We start from the raw sequence: 23,852 nt of genomic DNA, 5'->3' as shown, positions 1-23,852 counted from the left end.
CCTTTCTCCTTAGTTATTGGTGGGGGGGGGTGGGGGTGTTGTGCTCGTTTTGCAGCGTGGCCCCCAAGTGCTCAGGGCCCAATGTCTGGACTGTGGGACTCAGCACTGAGACTCCCTGTAAAGTAGCCACTGGAAATGCAACCTGCTTGCATGCACGCTCTCTCTTGGTTCCTCTCTGTCTCTTTCTCTCTCCCTCCCTGTCTCTCCTCCTCCCTCCCAATCTCTCTCTCTCTCCTCAAGAAGAAAGAAACTCACAATTATTTACATGAAGTTTTATTACATCAGACTGTAACCAAAGGACCCAAGTTCCAACTTTGAATCTTTCAATAAACTTTGAATAAATAGCAGTGCTACTTTTTTTTTCTTTTTTGTACTGTAATATTTATTTTTAAATTCTTTTTTATTGGCATGATTATATATATATGAGGTTCGAGAACAGTTCAGCCTTTGCATCTCTTTTCTGGCCATTAATATTGTTTATTTCATTTCCTGATTATTATGGGAAATAATCTTTTTTTAAAAAAATTAATTAATTAATTTATTTATTTATTTTTGGCTGTGTTGGGTGTTTGTTGCTGTGCACAAGCTTTCTTTAGTTGTGGTGAGTGGGGGCTACTCTTCGTTGTGGTGCGCGGGCTTCTCATTGTCATGGCTTCTCGCTGCGGAGCACAGGCTCTAGGCGCGCAGGCTTCAGTAGTTGTGGCACGTGGGCTCAGTAGCTGTGGCTTGCGGGCTGTAGAGCGCAGGCTCAGTAGTTGTAGCGCACGGGCTTAATTGCTCCGCGGCACGTGGGATCTTCCCAGGCCAGGGCTCAAACCCATGTCTGTTGCATTGGCAGGCAGATTCTTAACCACTGCGCCACCAGGGGAGCCCGGAAGTAATCTTGTATAGGGAATGGAGGCACTTGGCAGGTCTCTGTGATATCCAGGGACACACCAGAGGGTGTGGTGACATTTAGGAAGCTGGGGGCTGGGGGGAGGGTGCTGAGGGGGCCCAGGTGACCCAAGGGAAGGCTGGAGGCCAGGCAAGCACCCAGATGGGACAGGCCCTGTGGACTCTGGGCTGGAGGAGGGGGTGAATTCCAGTCCCACGCAAAGTAGAAACCACAGAATGTAGAGTCATGCTGGCTGTGAGGGCGAGGGAGGGGAGGATGTAAGGAGGGCGTGGCTGCTCCGTGCACGCCTGGTGCCCCGACAAGAAGATGGCTCAGCCTGGGGGGCTGTGAATAAAGAAGGAAGGGCAGGTCAGACTAAGCACTGCTATCACTGAGAGCTTCCTGGGCACCCTTCCTTACTCACTGGGTCCTCACAGCACCCACCTTACAGATGAGGAAACTGCCTCTCCAAGAGAGGAAGACCCCCAAGCCAGAGAGCAGGGCTGGAGCAGAAGATCCCCAAAGCATAACCCTTGCTTTGAAATCTTAGATAACTTCAGGGCTTCAACCACCTCCGATTACTGCTTTTTTCCTCCCAGTAGAAAAAAAGAAAAAATACAGAAACACAAAAACCAAACACACTTGATTACAAAGCCTGAGGGAATTTTTGGACTGACAGAACTGCCATGAACCCTGCTTGTGGTGGTGGTTATACAATTCTCTGCATTTATTAAAATTCATAAAACGGTGTACACACACACACACACACACACACACACCCATGGATGACTTTTATTGTTTGTAAATGAGAATATTTAAAAAAAAACAAAGAGTGAATGTACTTTGTCTGTATCTCAATTCAAAGACGACCACTGTAAAGAGATGTTTTTGAGACAGTTGGGGGAAACCTGAATGACTGGCTGTGAGATGATATTTAAAATTTTGTTAATTTTGTTAGATGTGATAAGGCTTTGGAGTTATATAAGGAAATGCAGCCCCTCCCCCCTTTACTTTGATGTTCACTGTGCTATTTAAGAATGGACACGATGTCCATCACTTGTATTTTTTTTTAAGTATTTCCAAATAGAGGGGAAAGGTGATGAAATAGCAAAATGTTGCCAGTTCCTGAAGCTGAGTGATGGGCCCATGTGAGTTTATTGTCTCTTTGCTTTTGGTAGCTGTCTGGAAATGTTCATGACCTAAGTTAAAATTTTCGAAAATAAAATTAAAAAGAAGAGTTCGTTGTTGGTTAAGCACAATTTGGAAAATACAGAAAACTAGAAAGACAAAGATACCTCTTCCCCAATCCCACATCACTACTGTAGTTAACATTTTGATGTATTTCCTTTCAGCCTTTTCTATTTTATTCAGGCTTGAAAAGTGGTGTGTGTGTGTGTGTGTGTGTGTGTGTGTGTGTGTGTGTGTGTTTTACATAACTGTGTGAGCAAATTGTTTATACAGTCCTGCTTTTTCCCTTCTTAAAACATAAGCTGTTCCCTTGTTAAAACATCTTTGCATAAACACAATCTCTAATGTTTGCATGGTGTTTACTCAACAGGGCAGTGTTGCCAGACATTGAAGCTGTTTCCAATTTCCTCCCATTATAAATAATGCCTTGATGCACATCCTTGTGCGTCCCAGTGGTGGGATTGCTGGGCCAAAGGGTGCGGATCCCCTGGCAACTCACAGTTTCTGCCTGACCTGAAGCTGAAATGACCTCATACGGTTAAAGTGAGATTTCACTGCTATTTGTTATTTCCTAAAGTTTTGATTCATGACTAGAGTTCATAAGAGGGTTTTTTTTCTTCCCCCAGTTGTAGGAAACAGAAATCCATTCACTCTAGCACATGTCAAAAGGGGGTTGCGTCAGTTGGCAAGTAAAGCTAATATTCAGCTTTTTTAACCTAAAACAATAAAACAGCCAAGTATTTTACCAGCAAAATGGGTTTATTTGAGAATGGCAGAGAATTACAATTTGGAACATGGACTCTATGGTAAAGCACAAGCAAGTGGGGAGAAGAAAGGAGAGGCACATTCTTTTATAGAGGAGAAGGGAGAGTGGGGAGGGTCTGTTATAAACCGAGTCTGGTGGAAGAAACTGGGAGCTTTAAGTTTAAACGCTTTTCTCTGGCTGAGCTGTAACAGCCTCCTTTTAGTGGCTGGACCGTTGCTGGGCAAGAAGAAATTCTTCCTTCCCCCTGATGGGTAGTAAAGCAGTAACCTTTTTCCTGTTGAAAATAGAAAGGTACATCTCTTCCTGTCCAGCCTATAATTGCCCTGGAGAGGCGGGGCATGATAGCTCTCCCTTCTGGCCGCCCAAGTTCATTTTAAACGAGGCTTCTGTTTATTCATTTTCACAGCTTGGACAAGCTATCTTGCTACGTTGATTGTTGAGATACGAAATTATTTCTGTATCGGTCGGTAAATCATGCTGCCTCAAGATCTGCACATTTTCCACACTGTGACCACTCAAACTTCCCCTTCACCCCACTTCCCAGACCTCCCAATACAGGGCGGGGAAAAAGCCTTAATATCAGGCACAGCAATGAAGCCTTCTGATCGCTCAGTGCCCAAATCACTGGTTGTTAAATATTCTGATTAATCTTGGACACAAGCAACAGAAAAGCTGACTCAGATGACTTAAACTGTAAAGGAAATTTGTAACTGGAAGTTCCACACTTGGCCGGCTTCAGCTAAAGCTGACACATCTGTTCAGCAGTGTCACCAAGGACCCCATTTCTTTTCATCCCTCTGCCCCACCTTTTCCAGCGGCAGTTCCCAAGATAGCTGCCAGCAGCCTTTGGGCCAGAGGGACCCTCATTCATATCCCCCAGGTAAAGGGGAGCACCTTTGTCTCAGATTTCCCCAACAAAGTAGTAAGGCTGACTCTGACTGTCCAGCTGAGGTCACACGGCCGTGCCAGAGACAATCACTGTGGCCTGGGGTGGACCCAAATGCCCAGACTGGCTGAGCCAAGTCACATGTTCCTCAACAGTAATGCCCTTTGCTTGAAGCCACAGTCGAGGTTCAATCCAATTCCCGATGTCCTCCCTGCCTTGCTTCCCGTAAAACGGAGAGAGTAATGACATTCACTTCCTAGGGTTGCTGTGAGGATTAAATGAGTTCATTAATGCCAAGCACTTAGAATGGTGCTCATACACAGAAAGCACTTAAATATTAGCTGCTGTTATTGTCAACAGATGCTTATTCTCAGCTCTCCAGGCTGCAGTTCTCTGCAAGCTCCTTATTTTCTGTACTCCACCCTCTTTCTAGTTACCATCGCTAGATAACAAATCTCTCCCAAACACGGTGGCTTAAAGCAACAACAGTAAGCCTTTTATCTCTCACCATGTCTGTGGTCAGATTTTTAGGAAGGGTCCAGCTGGGCAGCTCTGCCTTGGGATCCCATATGGATGTAATTAGTTGGTGGCTGAAGCTGGGACAGTGGGGTGTCCCAGTTGAGGTACCAGCTGGGGGTATGTGGACAGCTCTCTCTCTCTCCTTGTACTCACAGGGCTTCTCCATGTGGTCTCTCCATGTGGGCTGGTTTGGGCTTCCTCTAATCATGGTGGCCTCAGGGCAGTCAAAGTTCTTGCATGGCAGCTCTGGTCTTCAGTGTCTCTGTTTCTCGAAAGAGGCAGAAACAGCCTCACCTCTTCTGATCTAGCCTTGGGGATCATGCAGCATCACTTCTGCAACATGCTACTGGTTATAAGCAACTCACAAGCCTGCTCAGATCCAAAAAGAGGGCAGGCAAATCCCACTTCTCATGAGAAAATGACAGTGAGCTAGGTGAAATACGTCCTGGTAATATTATGAAAATAATTTTAACTTTGTGCACAAAAGGTCTTGGGGTCTCCCAGGGTACCCTGGACCAAACTTTGAGACCTGTTCTAAAGGCATGTATAAGCCTGGGATGGCTAGACATTCAAAACGTGTTACAGTGTACAGGACAATGCAGCCTCAAATGTCCAAAGTGCCCCTTTGGATGGATTGGTATCTCTTTGATCCAGTTATCTAGGACCTGAAGCGGGGTCTCTTGCGTATAAACAGGGTTGGGGGGTGTGTGGTGGGGGAGGCATCTCAACTACAATGTTCAACTTGGTGCTAAATGCTGGAAACTGGGAGTTCCCTGGTGGCCTACCGGTTAGAATTCTGGGCTTTCACCGTGGGGCCCGGGTTCAATCCCTGGTCGGGAAACTGAGATCCCGCAAGCCACGCGGTGCAGCCAAATAAATAAATAAATAAATACTGCAAAATTCAGACATACAAAGAGACTCTGGAGCTACTGCCTGGGTTCTAATTCCCACTCCATCACTTCCTTGCTGTGCAACTCTGGGCAAGTTCCTTAACCACTCCGTGGCTCAATCAGGAAAATGGAGATAATAACAGTATCCACCTCCCAGGGTTACTATGAGTTACCTTGGCTCATAGTAAGTGTTACAAGAGTGTTTTCTCTGAGTATTACTGTCACTTCAGTGACCATTCACATCCAAGAGGCCATCGATGGTAAGATGCGTTGTTACTTCAAATCACCAGGAGAGAAAAAATAACTGCCAGTTAAACTATGACCCACGAGCGTTGTAAGCTGCATTCTGATTTCAGAGGTGTTAACAAGTAGGGGAGGAAGGGGTCAATAAAATATGGTTTTACTGTGTGCACATGTGCACGGAAGAATTTAGCAGTAAGGACGTCCACCATAGCACTGTTTATAGCAGCAAATCATGCTCAAACTCCCACAACCACGGATCAATCACACTAGTTATGGGGCAGCCACAAAATGTGAATGCAGGCTTTTTCAAAGATTGTTCCAAAACCCTGCGGCTCCTCAAAAGTGAATCTCCCTCTTTCATTCTTTCTTTTTTTTTTTTTTTTTTTGTGGTACACGGGCCTCTCACTGTTGTGGCCTCTCCCGTTGCGCAGCATAGGCTCCGGACGCGCAGGCTCAGCGGCCACGGCTCACGGCTCACGGCTCACGGGCCCAGCTGCTCCCCCACACGCGGGATCCTCCTGGACCGGGGCACGAACCCACGTCCCCCACATTGGCAGGCGGACTCCCAACCACTGCGCCACCATGGAAGCCCTCTTCCATTCTTTCTCATCTCCTCTCTCTATCGCATCCTCTATCTCTGTCTGTCTCTCCTCTATGGCTGAATAAAGTAAATAAAAAATAAAGCTCTTCAACAAAGAAAAATCTCTGGAGGGAATTCCCTGGCGGTCCCGTGGTTAGGACCCTGAGCTTTCACTGCCGAGGGCCCGGGTTAGATCCCTGGTTGGGGAACTAAGATCCCACAAGCCGCATGGCACACCCCACCCCCGCCAAAAAAGAAAAAGAAATCTATGGAAAAATATGCCCCGACCCAATCTAGTGCCTTCTGACCCAACTGCCTGGAGAATGAAATGTGGGCTCCAGGCTGACCGGCTCCCAAGCCCAACCTGGACCATCTCCCACAGGCCTCTGCCATCCATCGCACAGCTGGAGCCAACCTGAACAGGTGTAGCCAGAGAGGGGCCTTGTCTTCATCTACTGTCCATGTGCCCACCTGTCTTCCAACGAACACATCCCTGGTGTCTCTGGGGTCTGGACAGGGCCCAGCCCTCTCCTCAGAGCCCCAGCCCCGCCTTCCAACACCTTCAGGATAAACTGATTTTTGGAGGTCAGGCAGGTCTCAATTCTCTCTGTTGAAATACCTGGTGTGGTTTCTCTTTTCTCTTTTTTTTTAAATGTATTTTTAAATTAATTAATTATTTATTTATTTGGTTGTGCCGGGTCTTGGTTGCAGCAGGTGGGCTCCTTAGTTGTTGCATGCAAACTCTTAGTTGGGGCATGCATGTGGGATCTAGTTCCCTGGCCAGGGATCGAACCCGGGCCCCCTGCATTGGGAGTGCGGAGTCTTACCCACTGGGCCACCAGGGAAGTCCTTTCTCTTTTCTTGACAAGCCTCTGACTGACACCGAGTATGTCTTTCCCAAACTGTCAACATTCCCCTTCATACTTGTCCTCCTCCACCACCAGAGTCTTCCCCATCTCAGACCAGAGCTGCACTTTCCACTGAGGAACTCAAGCCAGGAGCTTGGGCAACATGGAGGGCACCTTCCGCTCCTCACTCCACAGAGCTAACCCATCAACGAGTTGTGCTTACCTCCAAAACAGATTCTCCCCCTGCCTCCAACTTTTTATTTTGAAAATTTCTAAATGTGCACTAGAGGGACTTCCCTGGTGGTCCAGTGGTTAAGACTCCAAGCTCCCAATGCAGGGGGCCCAGGTTCGATCCCTAGTCAGGGAACTAGATCCCGCATGCCACAACTGAGATCCTGCATGCAGCAACTAAGACCCAGCACAGCCAAATTTAAAAAAAAAAAAAAGAAAGTGTGCACAAGAATTGCAAGAAAAGAAAGTCAGACAGAGAAAGACAAACATCACAGGATATCACTTGTATGTGGAATCTAAAAAAGTGATACAAATGAACTTATTTACAAAACAGAAATAGACTCACAGATACAGAAAACAAACTTATGGTTACCAGAGGAGAAAGGAGCGGGAGGGACACATTAGGAGTTTGGGATTAACAGATGCACACTACTATACATAAAATAGATTAAAAAAAACAAGGACCTGCTGTATGGCACAGGGAACTATATCCAATATAATAAAAAAAAATCCAAAAAAGAATATATTTATAAAACGGAATCGCTTTGCTCTACGCAGGCCTCTCACTGTTGTGGCCTCTCCCGTTGCGGAGCACAGGCTCCGGACGCGCAGGCTCCGGACGCGCAGGCTCAGCGGCCATGGTTCACGGGTCCAGCCACTCCGCGGCATGTGGGATCTTCCCGGACCGGGGCACGAACCCGTGTCCCCTGCATCGGCAGGTGGACTCTCAACCACTGCACCACCAGGGAAGCCCCGTTGTTTGTTGTTTTTTTTTTTAAAAAAAAGAATTGCAAGAAAAGTATAAGGTATATCCACATATTCTTGATACAGGTTCACCAGTTTTAACAATTAGCTCTCTCTCTCTCTTTCTAGATAGTTAGATAAATAGATATAGATACAGATATTGATAGAAAGTGAGAGTGAGATGACTAATTGTTAAAAACTGGTGACTATATATCGATAGCTATGTATATAGATATCTATAGGTAGAGAGTTGTAAATAGAAAATGGTCTATTTGAGAATTGCTTGCAGTCATTTTGTGACATTTCACCCTTAATATTTCAGCAGACATCTCTCAAGAGCAAGGACATTCTCCTTCACAAGCACAATACCATTATCACACCAGGGAACTAAGATTAATATAATACTATAGTCCATATGCAAATTACCCCAACTGACCCACTAAGGTCCTTGGCTTGATATCTTGATTTTATCTCCTAATCACTCTCTCCCCTTCCCATTGCTCCTGCCCTAGACTAGGTCATCATCACTCCCCCACCCTGATTCTCACCCTTGCTGGCCACCACATAATCCATTCTCCTCGTGGCAGTCAGAGTGAACCTTTACACAATGTAAATCAGATCATGTCACCCCCCTGCTGAAAATTTCCTGTGGTTTCCCGTCCTTCTTAGACCAGAAGGCAAACTCTTGCCATGGCTTCCAACCATTAAATCACACATCTACTTGTTTATTTCTTTTTTTTAATCCTCTCATTAGAATATCAGCTCCAACAAAGAGAGATTTTTTTCTTTTTCCCCCCACGGCTATATCCCTAGGGCCTAGAACAGTAGCTGGCACAGGCGTTCAATACATATTTTTGAATGAAGGAATGAGTGAGCAAATATATCTTCCCATTAGCCATCGCCCCAACCAGACTCTGAGGTCCCTGAGGGCAGGGCCTGTGTGTGTCATTGCGTATCCTCTCAGCACTCAGTATCTGATAGAAGCAAGTATTCCGAAAATGCTTGTAAAATGAAGAGAAGAATACATAACGAAGGGAAGTAATCAGTGATTGCCTGGGGCTGGGAATGGGAATGCGAATTGACTGCAAGTGGGCACAAGAGGTCTTTTTAGGGTGAGGTTAATGTTCTAAAATTGGATTGTAAAAAATACATTTAAAAAAATTGGATTGTGATGATGGCTGTACAGCTCTGCAGAAACAATCACTCAGCATCATTACATAACTTAAAACAGGTGAATTTTATGATATGTAGAATACACCTCAACAAAACTGTTAAAACTAAGCAAAATATGTGTGAGGGACTAAATGAATGCTCCCTAGGAGGTGCCCTGCAGGTCGTCTGAACCTTACTCTGTGCTGCCCTGGGCGATGCTGGGGACACAGTGGTGACTAAGACAGCTCTTGTCCCTGGCTTCACAGGCCCAGTGACAGCCCAGAGGGTCAGGGCCAGAATGGATGGAGGAGACACAGGCACAGGGGTCAGGGCCAGGATAGGGGAAGCACAGGGGGGACGTCGGAGATCCAGATGGGAGGAATCAGGGGGCACTTCCTAGCGGAGTGGACGCCTGAGCCAGACCCTGAAGGATGATGTTGTCCATGACTGTGACGCTAGTTTTTTTTTTAAACACTTTTTCTACCTTAGCATAGGTCTGGCGGGTCTCTGCTGCAGCCCACGAATCCGGCCATTCCGCGGGTTCTGGAGGACAGGGCCACACGGGGGTGCTGTTCTACTGCGCTCGGGGAGACTACCGTGATCCCCTTGGTCTTGCAGGAGCCCGAGGTCCGAGCGGCGCCTTGAGGGCAGGGGGGTGGGGGTGTTGGGGGGGGGGGGGTGGGGGTGTTTGTCTGGGGAATGTTTCCGAAGAGCCAGAGGCAACACGGGCGGCGAGTGGCCCTTCGTAGGGTGGCGGAAGCACCCCCGGGGAGCAGCAGATCGTCAGTTAGGCGGCGTCTGTTCTTGGTCCCCAGGAGGCCGCAGCGCGGAGCTTTCCAAAGCGCTCCGGAAAGGGCGGGGCGCTAGGCGCAGTCTGGCGTGGAAGGTTCCAAAATAGTCCTCGCCGCCCGGGGTGGTTCCTGGAGAGGAGGTGCCTGGGGGGCGGAGCTTTTCAAAGCGAACCAGGAAGGGGGCGCTGCAGCCGCCTGAGCTTGACGTCGCCCTAAGGAAGCCCTCTATGGGGGGGCGGGGAGAGTGCATCACGTGGCGTTAGTTGGGACGAGGCCACTGGGTTGGGCTGGTGCGTTAACTCCGCGTCCTCGGGTCTATTCTGAGAGAGCCGAAGCTTGGGGAAAGTGAGAGTGGGAGGTTAATCCCAGATCCATGGTCTCTGTGGAGAGGGAAGCGCCGTGAAGAGCGAGAGTTTCCATCGGGCGTGGGAGGGAAGATGGGGAAACTGGCTAAGAGGAGTCCGTGGGAGGTCCTCGGGAGATAAGGGATCCGTGGAGCTCCGCGGGCCCAAAACATCTGCTTCTACGGGGATTGGTGTGCGTGTGTGTGTGGGGGGGGGGGGGGGTGGGCACGGAGGGGTGTCTGAGAAAGACTGCTCTGGGCACAGCGAAGAATGGTTTTGTGTAAAGATCAGCCTCTGGCATGGAAGACGGTCTTGACTCTGTCCTTGATGTTCTGTGTGCTGCGTGGCCTGTTTCTCCATCAGTCCAGTAGTTCGAATCATCTCCAAGTCCTAGGCCTTTTCTGCCCCTCTCACTCGCCAGCGGTTTGTAGCGGTGAATCGCTGAGATTGCCTCTTCTCTGGCCTTGTGCCTGAACACCAAAGTGACAGCCCCAGACCCACCCCTCACTCACAGTCCAGTGGGGGGCCAGATATTGACAGCCCAGAATGGTCAGGCCTGGGCTGGGGGAAACAGAGAGGAGTTAGGGCCAGGATGCTGGAAGTACGGGGCCCTGTAGGATCCAAGCGGAGCAGGGGGCTCCTGACTCAGCCTGATGGGTCATAGAGCTTTGAAAGGATTGGATGGGGGCGGGGCCTTGGAAGAGGCTCCACTCCTAAGAAGGGGAGATATTTGAGCTGAGGCCTGAAGAATGAGTAGCATCCTATGAAGTGTTAAAAGAGAGGTGACACAGATCTATATGTGACTCATCTGTATGAAATGGCATCCAGGACATTCCATTATTGGGGGAAAATAAAGCAAACTGCAATACAAAAAAAAAAAAAAAGGAATGAGTAGCATTCTTCTGGGAAAAGGTGCAGTGTCAGGAATGGGTGTTTCAGGCAGAGGAAATGACATCTGCAAAGGCTCAGATTAAGAAAGTGTGGCTCTTTTCAAGCAGAGTCCTTTGCTTGCTCCCTGGGGACCCCCTTGCTGCCCTGGCGAGCCATCTGTCACAGGTCCCCTAGTCCAGGATCCAGCCGGTTGATGGGCTGTAATGTAAACCCTTGAGGGCAGACCCTAGGCTTGTTCCCTCACAGCCTGGTGGTTCAGTGACTGGCCTTGAGGTCGACCAGAAGCTGGGCTTGAATCCCAGCTCCCCCACTAATCAGATGTGTGACCCTGGGTAAGTGACTCAACTTCCTGGTCTGTCGAATGGGGATATAATATTGGGTTTCATGAAACCAATCTCATCATTTTAGAGAGCCATAAAGAATTAAACATATAATTTATATATTATATATTTTAAAATATATAACTTTGTAGATTGTATCAAGGAACCCAAGAAACAACAGAGAGACTTAAAAACGTGCTGCCACGTCAGATGACACTTTGGCCTAAGTTATGGAAAATGCAGTTGCTGAAACGTGAATTCGCCAGCTCCAAGATATGCTACTCCAAACGTAATTATTTAAAATTTTAATACTGAAGTTATTAGCAGGAGATTATATGTTTTTTTAATTCCTTGTTTCAAAATCTATAAGAATCAGAAATGGAGTGATTAATTTGGGGTACCCATTAATAACCCACTTCTTGAGTGCTGGGTCAGTGTTACCTGCTCCCATGCTACGACTCAGAGGTGAATATGCAGGGAGACCCTTTTTACTCCCTCTGGTTTTAGGAGATGACTCAGGAGGAAAGGCTCTGTCTCCACACCATCCCCCCTGCACACACACACCCTGCCTTCTAGAGGGGCACCATTATATTCTTCCTTTATTGGCTGTCCTTGTATAATACAAATCTGCAAGTTTAGATACAAAAAAATCTGGAAATAAAAGATAGAAAAGTACCCGCCAGGCACCCCCTTCCTTCTTCCCAGACCCCTCCCCAGCGGGCACCGACGTGAGGTAACTGAGCATCTTCCCCTTCCCCTTCCCGCTACCTGCCTCCTGGGCCCCCAATTGGCCCCCTACCCCCATGAGACCCTGGCCCAAAGGACATGTGGGCCCCCAAGGGGAGGGGAGGGGTGGTAGGGGTGAGCACAGCATTGGCAGTGAACGCAGCAGGTGGGCAGAAGGAAGCCCTTTGTTTGTGCTGTGTATGGGGGCGGGGGGAATGACCAAACTTGGGGTGGGCACTCGTTTGGGGCCGAGGAGGGCCCCCAGGTGGGCATCCCTCCTCCATCCCACCCAGTACTGGAAGGTAGAAGGTCAACAACAGAAATTGAGGAATAGAGCTTGAACCGAGGGCACTCGGTGGGATCGTGGCCATCCCCCTGTGTCTGGGTTCCGGGGAGAGGGGGCCATGCCAGCCTAAGTCTGGCAGAGAAATGGGTCCCTTAGCCAGGCTGGGTCCGTCCCTGAATTCCATCCTATTGCAACCTGGGCGTCACAATGTCAGTTCTGTACTGGTCGTGGGAGGTGGCCGAGAGAAGGGTTAGAGAGGTCGTCAGGAGGGTGCAGCCCCAGGGAGCAGGACTGGGGAGAGGTTGGGCCTCCACTCCCAGGTGTGGGGCTCCTGGAGATGATGGGGTGACTCGGGCTACAGTTCAATCTCGAAGGTCTTCTGCAGGTCGCCCGAGAAGGGGTTGGAAGGCTTCTCTACAGCAGGTTTGCCTTCTAACGCTGCCCACTGAGCCTCAAAGGGGTCCAACTCAGGGGCCGGGGCGGGTGCTGGCTCTGGGGGCCAGGGCGCCCCACTGGGGCGAGGACGGCCCTGGCCCCCAGGGGCACTGGGTGCTGCAGGGGGTGGGAAGGCCCCAGCTTTCCCAATCAGGGTGGCAGGCTGGGGCTGGAGCTGGGCGGCTGAGCAGAAGGCGTTGGCCACCATCTGTGAGGGTGTGATGCCCACCACGGGCACGCGGGGCATGGGCGGGTAGCCCAAGCCCGGGTAGGCGGGCACAAAAGGGGGCTGCATGTGTGGAGGCGGCAGGAACACGGCCACCTGGGCAGGTGCGGCGTCGAAGGGCCCCACGGGGGCGGGGAAGGGCTGCAGGCCAGGGGGCACAGCAGGCACAGAGGCTGCCTGCTGCTGCTGCGCTTTTGCCACCTGGGACACCTCCTCCAGCCACCTCTCGGCCTCCGAAGGGGTCCGCTTGTGCCCAGGCTGGAAGGCAGCTGCAGGGGGCGCGGAGGGCTCACCCCAGGCAGAAGTCCCTGGAGAGAGGGGAAGGGCAGTTAGGGGGCATGGGCCGCAGCAGAGAGAACCCCAGGCTGGGGATCAGACTCTGGACCGGGCCGCCTGCCTTGCACCCAGCTCTGCTCTTCATTAGCTGCATGGGCTTTGGGCAAATGGCTTGACCATCCTAGACCACAGGTCATGCAGTGCTACGAAAATTCATTTCTGAGATTCTAAGGTCCTAAGATGAAAAGTATAGGCACGACTGACAATCACCCAGGCCAGCTTCCCTTCTGATTGGTCAGTAGCAAACCTGTTATTAAATATTTTTTAATATCACCCTTGGCTCTAATATTTTGACACTGTATTGTCTTAGGAGGCTAAGATTCTAAGACTGCATGGATCTTTCTCAGAGTGTACTATTCTAACATAGTGGGTAAGTTTCAGTGTTTTTAAGTTTGTGTTTTCTAAGATTCTAGAGTTCTAAATTTTCATTGTTTGTAATTCCAAGGTGCTTCCACGGTTTTAGGATAAGCACGTGGCTCTAAGGTGATTCCTTGGCACTATTTTCTCAGAGAGCACTCTTTTAAGGCTGTAAGATTCCAAGGTTTCCTGGCTCCAAATCTGTTAGGTTCTAATATCTTGTGATTCAAAGGCTGTAGGTTTCTAGATTTTATGGTTCTAAGACAGCAAGGTTTAAAAACTGATCCCATGGTTCTAAGGTGACCCCATAATTCTTATGTTATCTCATGGTTCTAGGATGAACCCACAGCTCTGAGATGACCCCGTGGTTCTAAGATGATCCATGGTTCTAAGCCTGTGGGATTCCAAGATTCCCAGAGCCTCTGCAGTAGCCCTGAAAGGAGCAGGGGGATGCAGGAGGGGCACTGCAGGGCATCTGCCCCAAGAGAAGGGCTGAGTTTACCTGTTGAGGCTGGCGGTGGCCCTGGTGCTGGCGCTCCAGCACTGGCAAAAGATGAGCTGATCTGTGTACACAGGGCGCTGATGCTGTCGCTGTCACTGGCATTGGGAGGCTCCATCTCAGGCACTGGGAAGTCAGGGAAGGGTGGAGGTCAGCGAACAGGCCCAGGCTCTGCCCTTGACCCCATCCCCGCAGGTGGCCCTCACAAGGTGTGTGGGTTGGTGGGTCCACTCTGCAGTAACTAAGTGGCCACGGCCACAAAAATGGTGACTGTGCACACGTGTGTGTGTGTGACATCTGAGTGGTACAACAGCCAAGGAGTGTGTGACACATGATGGCAGACAGTCACAGGGATCCCAAACCAAGGAGGACCTCAAGAGCTGTATGTAGCCGCAAACCAGAAGAAATACTTTAAATGCTTAACAATATACATTAATTTTAAAATATGTTCAGGGAATTCCCTGGGTGGTCCAGTGGTTAGGACTTGGTGCTTTCACTGCCAAAGCCCGGGTTCAATCTCTGGTCAGGGGACCAAGATTCCACAAGCCGCGTGGCGCGGCCAAAAAAATAAATTAAAAATGTTCAACCACATGTATGGCAAAAGCACTGACTAGTCAGAATGGATATTGCCCACGCTGCTGGTCACTGGCTGGGGATCATCTGTCTTGCTTTGAGTGCGGAAGTGGGGCCCCACCAGGCCTGGCCCATAACATATGTCATGAGGGCAGAGATGCACCTGTGCCTGCAAGACAGGACACGCTGAGCAGGTGTGGTGGCCTCGTGAGGGCTTAGGATGAGAAAAGGCACCATCCAAATGAACAAGAGGACTGTCAAGTGTGGCGTGTGACAAGTGCCTGTGACAGCTCAGCGAGTGGCTATCTCCAAGGGAGTGTGTGTGATGCTCCTATGAGCATCAGAAAGAAACTAGCTGTAGGAGTCAGCAGGTGTGACGTGGGGCTGCCCAGGTGGGAGAGTAGGTGGCTTCCAGGTAATTTCTATGATGACTGTGCCTGTTAGTCCAAATGGGTGTGCAGCTTCTGGGGGGTGGCATCTGAGTGTGACTGAAATCCAGGTTGTGGCATCCGATTGTGATTCCCCAGCGTGAGCCAATCTGCCTGCGTGATGTATGGAATTTGGCATGAATTAGCATATGTGACTTGTGATTCACACAAGTTTGTGTGAATCCAGATGTGTCGTTCGTGAGCGTGTGTTAATCTGTGTGTGTGATTTCTGAATGGGACATCTGGATATGTGCTTTCTTTCTTTCTTTTTTATTGAAATATAGTTAGTTTACAATGTTGTGTTAGATTCAGGTATACAGCAAAGTGATTCAGTTATACATATATACATATATATATATTCTTTTTCATATTCTTTTCCATTATGGTTTATTACAGGATATTGAATATAGTTCCCTGCTATACAGTAGGGCCTTGTTGTTTACCTATTTTACATACAGTAGTTTGTATTGGATATGTGCTTTCTAAGTGTGTGTAATGGTAACACCTGGTCCTGCAACTTCCAAGTGTGTGTGATTTTTGATTGCCCATGACTAAGTGTGTGACTAAGTGTGTGTGACACCTGCAGTGGAGTGGGACATCTGTGTGAGTCCATGAAATTTTTGTGCGGCAAGTTACATCCAAGCAAGTGGGCAACTGGCTACAGGCACGCAAGGCTTCTAAATAAAGTCTGGGGTGCCTGCCACCTCTCAGGGAGCAGGTGTGACAGCCCTGGGGGTGTACTTAATGGCAGGTTACTTAATGAGGACAGCAAATCTGAGGGTGCATGCAGTACATGGGATGCTGCACAACATGGAGTGAGCGTGCGTCATTCTCAACAAGCACTGGCATCTGCTCAGCAGTCACCTTTTGCAGTAGCCCAGCCTCCTGGATACAGATCAACACCTCCCACACCAGTCCCCAGGGCCATAAGGGGTAGGTGTCTCGGATTTGGCATGTGGAAGCAGGAGAGTGGGCCAGACCACATGACTTCACTGACAGCTGGGAGGAAAGGCAGCTCTCCTGCCTGTCTCCCTCGGGCAAACCATAGTTCCATGTCACCTCTCTCCTCCCTTTTTCCCATGGCATACATTTTTAAATCACAACATATGCCATCTCTCTCCTTTTCCTGGTCCATGGCAGACATTAGTAATCAAACATGATGCTTTTCTCCCATTGAACTCTTTGCTCACCTTACCCCTCACCAGTAGAGCCTTGTGGCTCTACTGGCCAAATGCTGAAAGAAAGGACTGGTCCTTGCAATTCTATCTTCCCTCAAAGACATGGCTAATCGATGATGATAGGTGCTGCCTCTGCACAATCCTTTACCCAGAAGCGACATCACGAATGCATCACTACACACCCTGACCCCATGATCCCCATGCTCACTTGTGCCCTTCACCTCATGTTTCCATAAGCCAAATTCTGGGAGTCATCTCTTGGGCAAAACATAATACTCCTGCTCTCTCTTCTCGCTTGTCCATGGCAAACTTTGCTAATCAATCATGTGGTGTGCCACCTCGCTCTTTTCTCTTGCTCAAGTCAGACACTGTAAGGAGATCATGATGTCTGTCATCACTCTATTCTCCCTGCCCTAGGCAGACATTGTTAATCACAGTCCTTCTTTCCTCTGAACCTGGATCCTTGACCTGGCCAGATCTCATGGCTCTACTGGCCAAAAGCTTGGAGGGAGCATTAGCCTATGGTGCCTCGGTCTCCTCTTGAGCAAAAACATGGCATCTGGGCAGCTTCTCTCCTCTCTCTTGCCCATGGAAGTCTTGCTAATCAATCATGACATTTGCCACTGCTCTCATGTCCCTAACTATAGCAGACAGTACTAACTGATCGTGACTTACGCCACCTTTTTGCTATCCCTTGCCTGGAGCAGACATTGCTAATCAATCACAGCTTACACTACCTCTCTCCTCTCCCAGACTGATGGCAGACATTGCTAATTGATCACATGTTGCTCCTCTCCTTTGCCTGTGGCAGGCAGTGCTAATTAATCATGGTGTGACCTAAGCGTCCATCGACAGATGAATGGATAAAGAAGATGTGGCACATATATACAATGGAATATTACTCAACCATAAAAAGAAACGAAATTGAGTTATTTGCAGTGAGGTGGAGAGACCCAGAGTCTATCATACAGAGTGAAGTAAGTCAGAAAGAGAAAAACAAATACCTTATGCTAACATATATATGAAATCTAAAAAAAAAAAAAAATGGTTCTGAAGAACCTAGGGGCAGGACGGGAATAAAGACGCAGATGTAGAGAATGGACTTGAGGACAGGGGGAGGGGGAAGGTTAAGCTGGGACGAAGTGAGAGAGTGGCATGGACTTATACACACTACCAAATGTAAAACAGATAGCTAGTGGGAAGCAGCCGCATAGCACAGGGAGATCAGCTCGGTGCTTTGTGACCACCTAGAGGGGTGGGATATGGAGGGTGGGAGGGAGATGCAAGAGGGAGGGGATATGGGGATATATGTATACATATACCTGATTCACTTTGTTATACAGCAGAAACTAACACAACAATGTAAAGCAATTATACTCCAATAACGATGTTAAAAAAAAAAATCATGGTGTGTACCACCTCTTCTTACCTCTTGCTTACAACAGACAGTGGCACTGATCCCAATGTTCCCTCCTTCTGAGCCCCAGGCTCACCTGTGCCCTTCACCTGGAAGTCAGTGCGGCGCTGCAGCGTGGATGGCAGCTCATTCAGCCGTAGGCTCAGCTGCCGTTTGAAAGGTGAGTTCTTCTGGCTGAGCGCCGGGAACCCACGGAAGGAGCCCTGGCGAACCAGTTGCTCCAAGGGGGCATGGCGCCGGGGGATGGCAGCCGCAGTGTTGCCTGCAGCCACTGGGGTGCCCGCCTCACCCTTCTCGCCAGGGGATGTGGTGGCCGGTGTTGGGGACACGTGCCCAGGCTGGGCAGGGCCAGGAGCCGCAGTTGGGGCAGCTGCTGCCTCTGCTGGAGACATGGGTGAGACAGGTGGTTAGATAGCTCACCTTGGCATTGGAGGCCTCTCCTACCCAGACCCCTTGATTGTTTTCCAATGCTGGCTTCCTCACCCAATGTGCCCTGCCCTCAAGACAGGCTGGTCAGGGCCCCCAAATGTCGCTCATCCCCACCCAAGCCAGGACCACTTTCCCCAGGAGGCCCATGGGGGAGTCGTCACCCAACCTGACCCTCTGTGTGTCTCAAGCTTTCTGTCCCCCATCCATCTTCCTCTGCTGCTTCTGCTATTTCTCCCTCTGAGACCTGTCTCCCTTTCTAATTAATTTAACAAACACTTTTCTGGTGCATGACCAATGCATCAGGCATTGTTCCAAATGCCTTGCAAGTATTAACTCATTCAGTCCTCACAACCACCCAGTGAGGTTGATATTGTCGTTATCCCCATTTTACAGATGTCGAAACTGAGGCCCAGAAATGGCAAGTGACTTGCCTGAGCCATAGTGTGAAGGAAGGGGCAGGCTGACTCCAGAGTCTGAGTTCCAGATGACTGCGCTAACCCGTCTCTCCCTCTGGCCTGGTCTCTCCACATCATGCTGCCTTCCTCCATCATTCCATCTGCTCTGCTCTCTGTCACCTCCCACCATTCTTCCCACCTCAAGTACCTCCTCCCTTCCTCCAGTTGCTACCCATTGTTCTAGACCCAGCTTGGCATACTGCTTCCTCTGAGGAGTTTTCCAGATTGTTTCAGCCCCTCAGCCTGGGCTCCCTCCCCTCTGGGGCTGTTCTCAGTCCTCTGAAGATACCTGGTCTCCCCACTCAGCATAAGAAGCGGGCTCTTCAATGGCAAGGTCTCCCCACCCCTGCCAATACACAAACACACAGCCATCCTCCCATCAAGGCGTCACCTGAGCCGCAGCCTGAATGCTAGTGAGGTTAAACTCAGGCCCAGAGAGGGCAGGGAGGGTGCCCAGTGCTTCTCCCACCTTCCATGAGGGGGCGGTGAGGCTCTCAGCCAGGCCAGGCTGGGGGCAGTGGAAACAGCCCGGGACACGTTGGAACTGGGAAACCGCCCCTGCCCCCCACCACCTTGGGCTTCAGGAAGTCTCCTCCCCTCTCCGGGCTCCAGTTTCCCCAGCTAAACCTGGGATAAACATCCCTCTGCTGCCTTCCCAGGTCTCCTGAGAGGGTCAGTTGAGGCAGTGAGTGTTCAAAGCTCTGGAATCCCACAAAAGCTTGGTAAACAACTTTGTGGAAAGTGCACTGCTCCGTAACTCCTGAACTGAAGAGAGCTCTTTGTGAATGTGCGGTGCCTTGAGACTGTGAATCAGTGCATCATCAGCAAGACACTGTCATGTGTTTGGCAAATCATATACCACACTTTGTGAACTCTCATTTTTGCGGTGCAAGCTCTCAAGTGCTTTCTACAAAGCAAAGTACCTGGAACGTATAATATCCTTTGGAAACAGCAAAATCCTTTGCAAACTCTAAAGCATATGACATTATTTGTAAATTTGAATATTCCATGTAAATAGTAAACTCAGTGTACTCAGTGTGTTCTTTTGCAAACAATAAAATATCATATAGGTACTTCCCTGGTGGCGCAGTGGTTAAGGCTCCGCACTCCTACTGTAGAGGGCCTGGGTTCGATTGCTGGTCAGGGAACAAGATCCCACATGCATGCCGCAACTAAGAGTCACATGCCACAACTAAGGAGCGCGCCTGCTGCAACTAAGGCCCAGTGCAACAAAATAAATAAATAAATATATATAAAAGACAGGTTTTCACTAAAAAAAATATATGTACTTAGGCCCTCCGTTAACTATACTTTGTAATCTGCTTTACCAATGATAAAATTCTTTATAAATTCTAAAAGATGATGTAAACAGCAAAATATTTTGTAAGCTGTGAAGAACTCCTTAACTTTGTCAAGGGGTTTGTAAATGGTCACATAGTTTACCAAGAAAAACATATGTCGTGAACTCTAATATTCTAGCAAGTGATAAAACTTGTTTTCCTAACTTTTTAGCTAGAAATATTTTAAACGTACAGAAAAGATGGAACAAGGAGCACACATGTTCTCTTGTGTTAACTTGTTACACTTGTTAACTCTTAACAAGTGTTAACTTGTTACAGTATTTGATCTGTCTCTCCTTCCATAATCTTTTTTCAGTATGATTTAAGAGTAAGTTGCATACAATAAACAAGGCATGGAAACAACCTAAATGTCCATCAATAGATGAATGGATAAAGAAGATGTGGTAATATATATACAACGGAATACTACCCAGCCATAAAAAAGAATGAAATAATGCCATTTGCAGCAACATGGATGGACGTGGAGATGATCATACTAAGTGAAGTAAGTCAGAAAGAGAAAGACAAATATCATGTGATATCACTTAAATGTGGAATCTAAAAAAAAGATACAAATGAACTTATTCACAAAACAGAAATAGACTCACAGGCATAGAAAACAAATTTATGGTTACCAAAGGGGAAAAGGGAGAGGGGATAAATTAGGAGCTTGGGACTAATGGATGCACACTACTATATATAAAATATAAATATAAATACATATAAACAACAAGGAAAAAAAAAAAAAAGAGTAAGCTGCAGACAGCTTACCCAACCCTAAAACCTTCAGCATGTACCTAAGAACAAGGACAGCCTCCTACTGAACCACAGGACAACTTCTTACTTGGGAAATTTAACATGGATATGATACTGTTAGCTAGTCTACAGTCCATATTCTAATTTCCCCAACTGGTCTACTCATGTCCTTTATGGATGTTCATATATATATATATTTTTTCAATGTATATATTTTATATACATATATTCAATATATATATATTGAACTGAATGTTGAATATATATCTATATATACAGTATCCAGGATTCAATTCAGGATCACACGTTACATTTATTAATATTTGTCAAATCTCTTCGGTCTCCTTTATCCTGAATCCCAATTCAGGATTCTTTGTAAATTCTAAGCAGTGTTTTCCAAAAATGTAAAAACTAGAAACAGATAAAAAAAGTAAAATTAAATTAAAAATTACATTTTGACTCAGCACATAATACATGTATATTTAAAAACCACAGTTTGAGAACTTGTAAACTATTTGCCTTTGACCTAGAATGTTAGAGTTTACCAGGTATTTTTCAAACTTTCATGATGGCAACCCAGAATAAGAAATACCATTAACATGGTAACCCGTTCCATACACACACACACACACACACACACACACACACACACACACACACAGATATACTGACATAAAAGTATCATTGAACTATACTTACCCTTACTACATTCAATTACTCTGATATTTTCTATTCTTATCCATTTCATTTCTTAAAATGCTAACCACAACCCAGCAAGCTGACTTCACAACCCATTAACAGGGTGGATACACAGTTTGAAAAGCCTGGGAACATCCCTGGGTTAGCAGATAATAAAGCTCTCGGTGAGCTTTGCTGGGATTTGTGGCCAACAGAATATTGCCCAGAGGACTCCTTAAACTGAAGTACACTTTATAAACTATAACCAAACTTTGTGTTTGGTGCTTTGCTTTGTATTTGTTACTTAAAAAAATTTGGGGGGGGGGCTTCCCTGGTGGGGCAGTGGTTAAGAATCCGCCTGCCAATAAGGGGACACGGGTTCGAGCCCTGGTCCAGGAAGACCCCACATGCCGCAGAGCAACTAAGCCCATGCGCTACAACTACTGAGCCTGCGCTCTAGAGCCCACAAGCCACAACTACTGAGCCCATGCACCACAACTACTGAGCCTGTGCTCTAGAGCCCACGAGCCACAACTACTGAAGCCCATGCACCTAGAGCCTGTGCTCCGCAACAAGAGAAGCCACTGCAATGAGAAGCCCGCGCACCACAGCGAAGAGTAGCCCCCGCTTTCCACAACTAGGGGAAAGCTGGTGCACAGCAATGAAGACCCAACACGGCCAAAAATAAAATAAATTAATTTTTAAAAATTGTGTTTTTTGGGTTTTGTTTTGTGTGTGTGTGTTTCCTTTTTGCTTTGTAAACTGTAGCGCCCCTGTACATACCTCTGCAGCTCTCCCCCCAGTCAGGATCCCTTGGCCCCACCCTGGGACCATTCGGTGCCCAGCCCCGCCCCGCCCTCCAGGCAGCGCCCACCTTTCTTTTTGTCAGCAGCCTCTCTCTCAGCCGGCCGCCCACCCCCAGACAGGCGGAAGGAACCCTCCCGGGCGAAGCTGGTGCGGCTGGCATCAAAGGCGGCAGTGACTCCGCACTCCTTCTCCCGCCGCTGTTTCCGCTCTAGGCAGGCCGCAAACGCACACCCCACTGCGTGGCTCAGCCTCTCGCCCTGTGAGAAGAGGTTGGGGCAGGATTAGCGACGTTATGTTGTGCAGACCGGATGCCGGGAGCCCCGGGGTCCAGCAGCTGGATGCTGGGTGACTCCGGCTGAGTCCCTTCACCTCTCTGGGCCTCAGTGCACATCTGCAAAATGATGGACAAAAGCCAGAGACAAGAGTGTAATACTGTATGGCTCCATTTTTTTTTTTAAGATTTTTTTTGATATGGACCATTTTTTTAAAAGCCTTTATTGAATTTGCTACAATATTGCCTCTGCTTTATGTTTTGGTTTTTTGGCCGCAAGGCATGCGGGATCCCAACTCCCCAACCAGGGATCAAACCCACACTCCCCGGCATTGGAAGGTGAAGTCTTAACCACTGGACTGCCAGGGAAATCCCTGGATGGCTCCACTTATATGAAGTTACAGAATGGGCAAAACTAATCTATGGTGAAAAACTTCAGAACAGTGGTTGTTTCTTAGGAGTGGGCATAGGGACTGACTGAGAAGGAGTATGAGGGGACAGTCTGGGGTGGTGGCAATGTTCTAGATCTTGATGGGGGGGTTGGGTTATACACGTGTATACAGTTGTCAAAACCCAGCAAATGTACACTTAAGGTTTGTGGTCAGCATGTATTTCGCTTCAAAAGAAAAAGAGCTGGAAACAAATATGAATTCTACTTAATAGTATGCATGCTGAAGTGTCTGGGAGACGTATTCTGATGTCTGCGACTTTGAAATGCATCAAAAAATAAGATGGAGAGATAAGTGATATAGTAAGCCCAGACAAATGTTAATGGCAGGATCTGGGTGGGGGGTGTCCAGGTGACTGGTGACTGTACAAGTCTTTCGACTTTGCTGCATGCTTGAAAATATTCTGTAGTAAAGTATTGGGGGTAAAAACAACAACCCCTGTTTCTTGAGTGCCTACTTGAGAGACGCCAAGACCAGAGAGCCTAAGATTGATGCTGGCTTCCCACTCCCCAGCTATGTGATCTCAAGAAAATCACTTCCCAGTACCCAAGGCTCCTCATTTGTAAAATGGGGGCTCTAACAGCACCCACTTCACAGGGTTGTTGCAGGAATTAGGTGAACAAATATATGCAAGGCATGCAGCACAAAGCCAGGCACAGGGAAACTCACATATGTGTCAGCAGAAATCTTGTCTAGCCCCGGGGCTGAGCCCTGATTTGCATCCTTTTATGGAATCCTCACAACAGTGCCAGGAGGTGGACAATCTTATGAACCCATTTGACAGATGAAGAAATTAAGGTTCAGTCAACATGCCCATTTTAACAAGTGAGTGGCAGAGTTGGGATTCTAATGAGGTATGTCTGACTTGTTCCCTAAAAACAAGATGCTCAGCCACCTCTTTTTTTTTTTTTTTTGCGATATGTGGGCCTCTCACTGTCG

The 23,852-nt window shown here is 48.1% G+C and overlaps 1 protein-coding gene across 1 annotated transcript in view; it reads right to left on the bottom strand.

Moving 5' to 3' along the window:
- Positions 1 to 12,634: 12,634 nt before the first annotated feature.
- NUMBL (NUMB like endocytic adaptor protein) overlaps positions 12,635 to 23,852 on the bottom strand; it is a 23,939-nt gene continuing 12,721 nt past the window's right edge. Inside the window, exons 7-10 of the mRNA XM_007458637.1 lie at positions 22,261 to 22,450; positions 17,805 to 18,110; positions 14,136 to 14,258; positions 12,635 to 13,248 (exon numbers count right to left, since the gene is read on the bottom strand). Of these exons, the coding sequence (XP_007458699.1) occupies positions 12,635 to 13,248; positions 14,136 to 14,258; positions 17,805 to 18,110; positions 22,261 to 22,450 (1,233 nt within the window). The remainder of the gene's footprint in view (positions 13,249 to 14,135; positions 14,259 to 17,804; positions 18,111 to 22,260; positions 22,451 to 23,852) is intronic.

Source organism: Lipotes vexillifer, unplaced genomic scaffold (assembly GCF_000442215.2).
Source record: "Lipotes vexillifer unplaced genomic scaffold, Lipotes_vexillifer_v1.1 scaffold371, whole genome shotgun sequence".
NCBI classification, from domain to species: Eukaryota; Metazoa; Chordata; class Mammalia; order Artiodactyla; family Lipotidae; genus Lipotes; species Lipotes vexillifer.
Note: the sequence above shows the minus strand (reverse complement) of the source record. Positions and strands in the feature narration are given on the sequence as shown.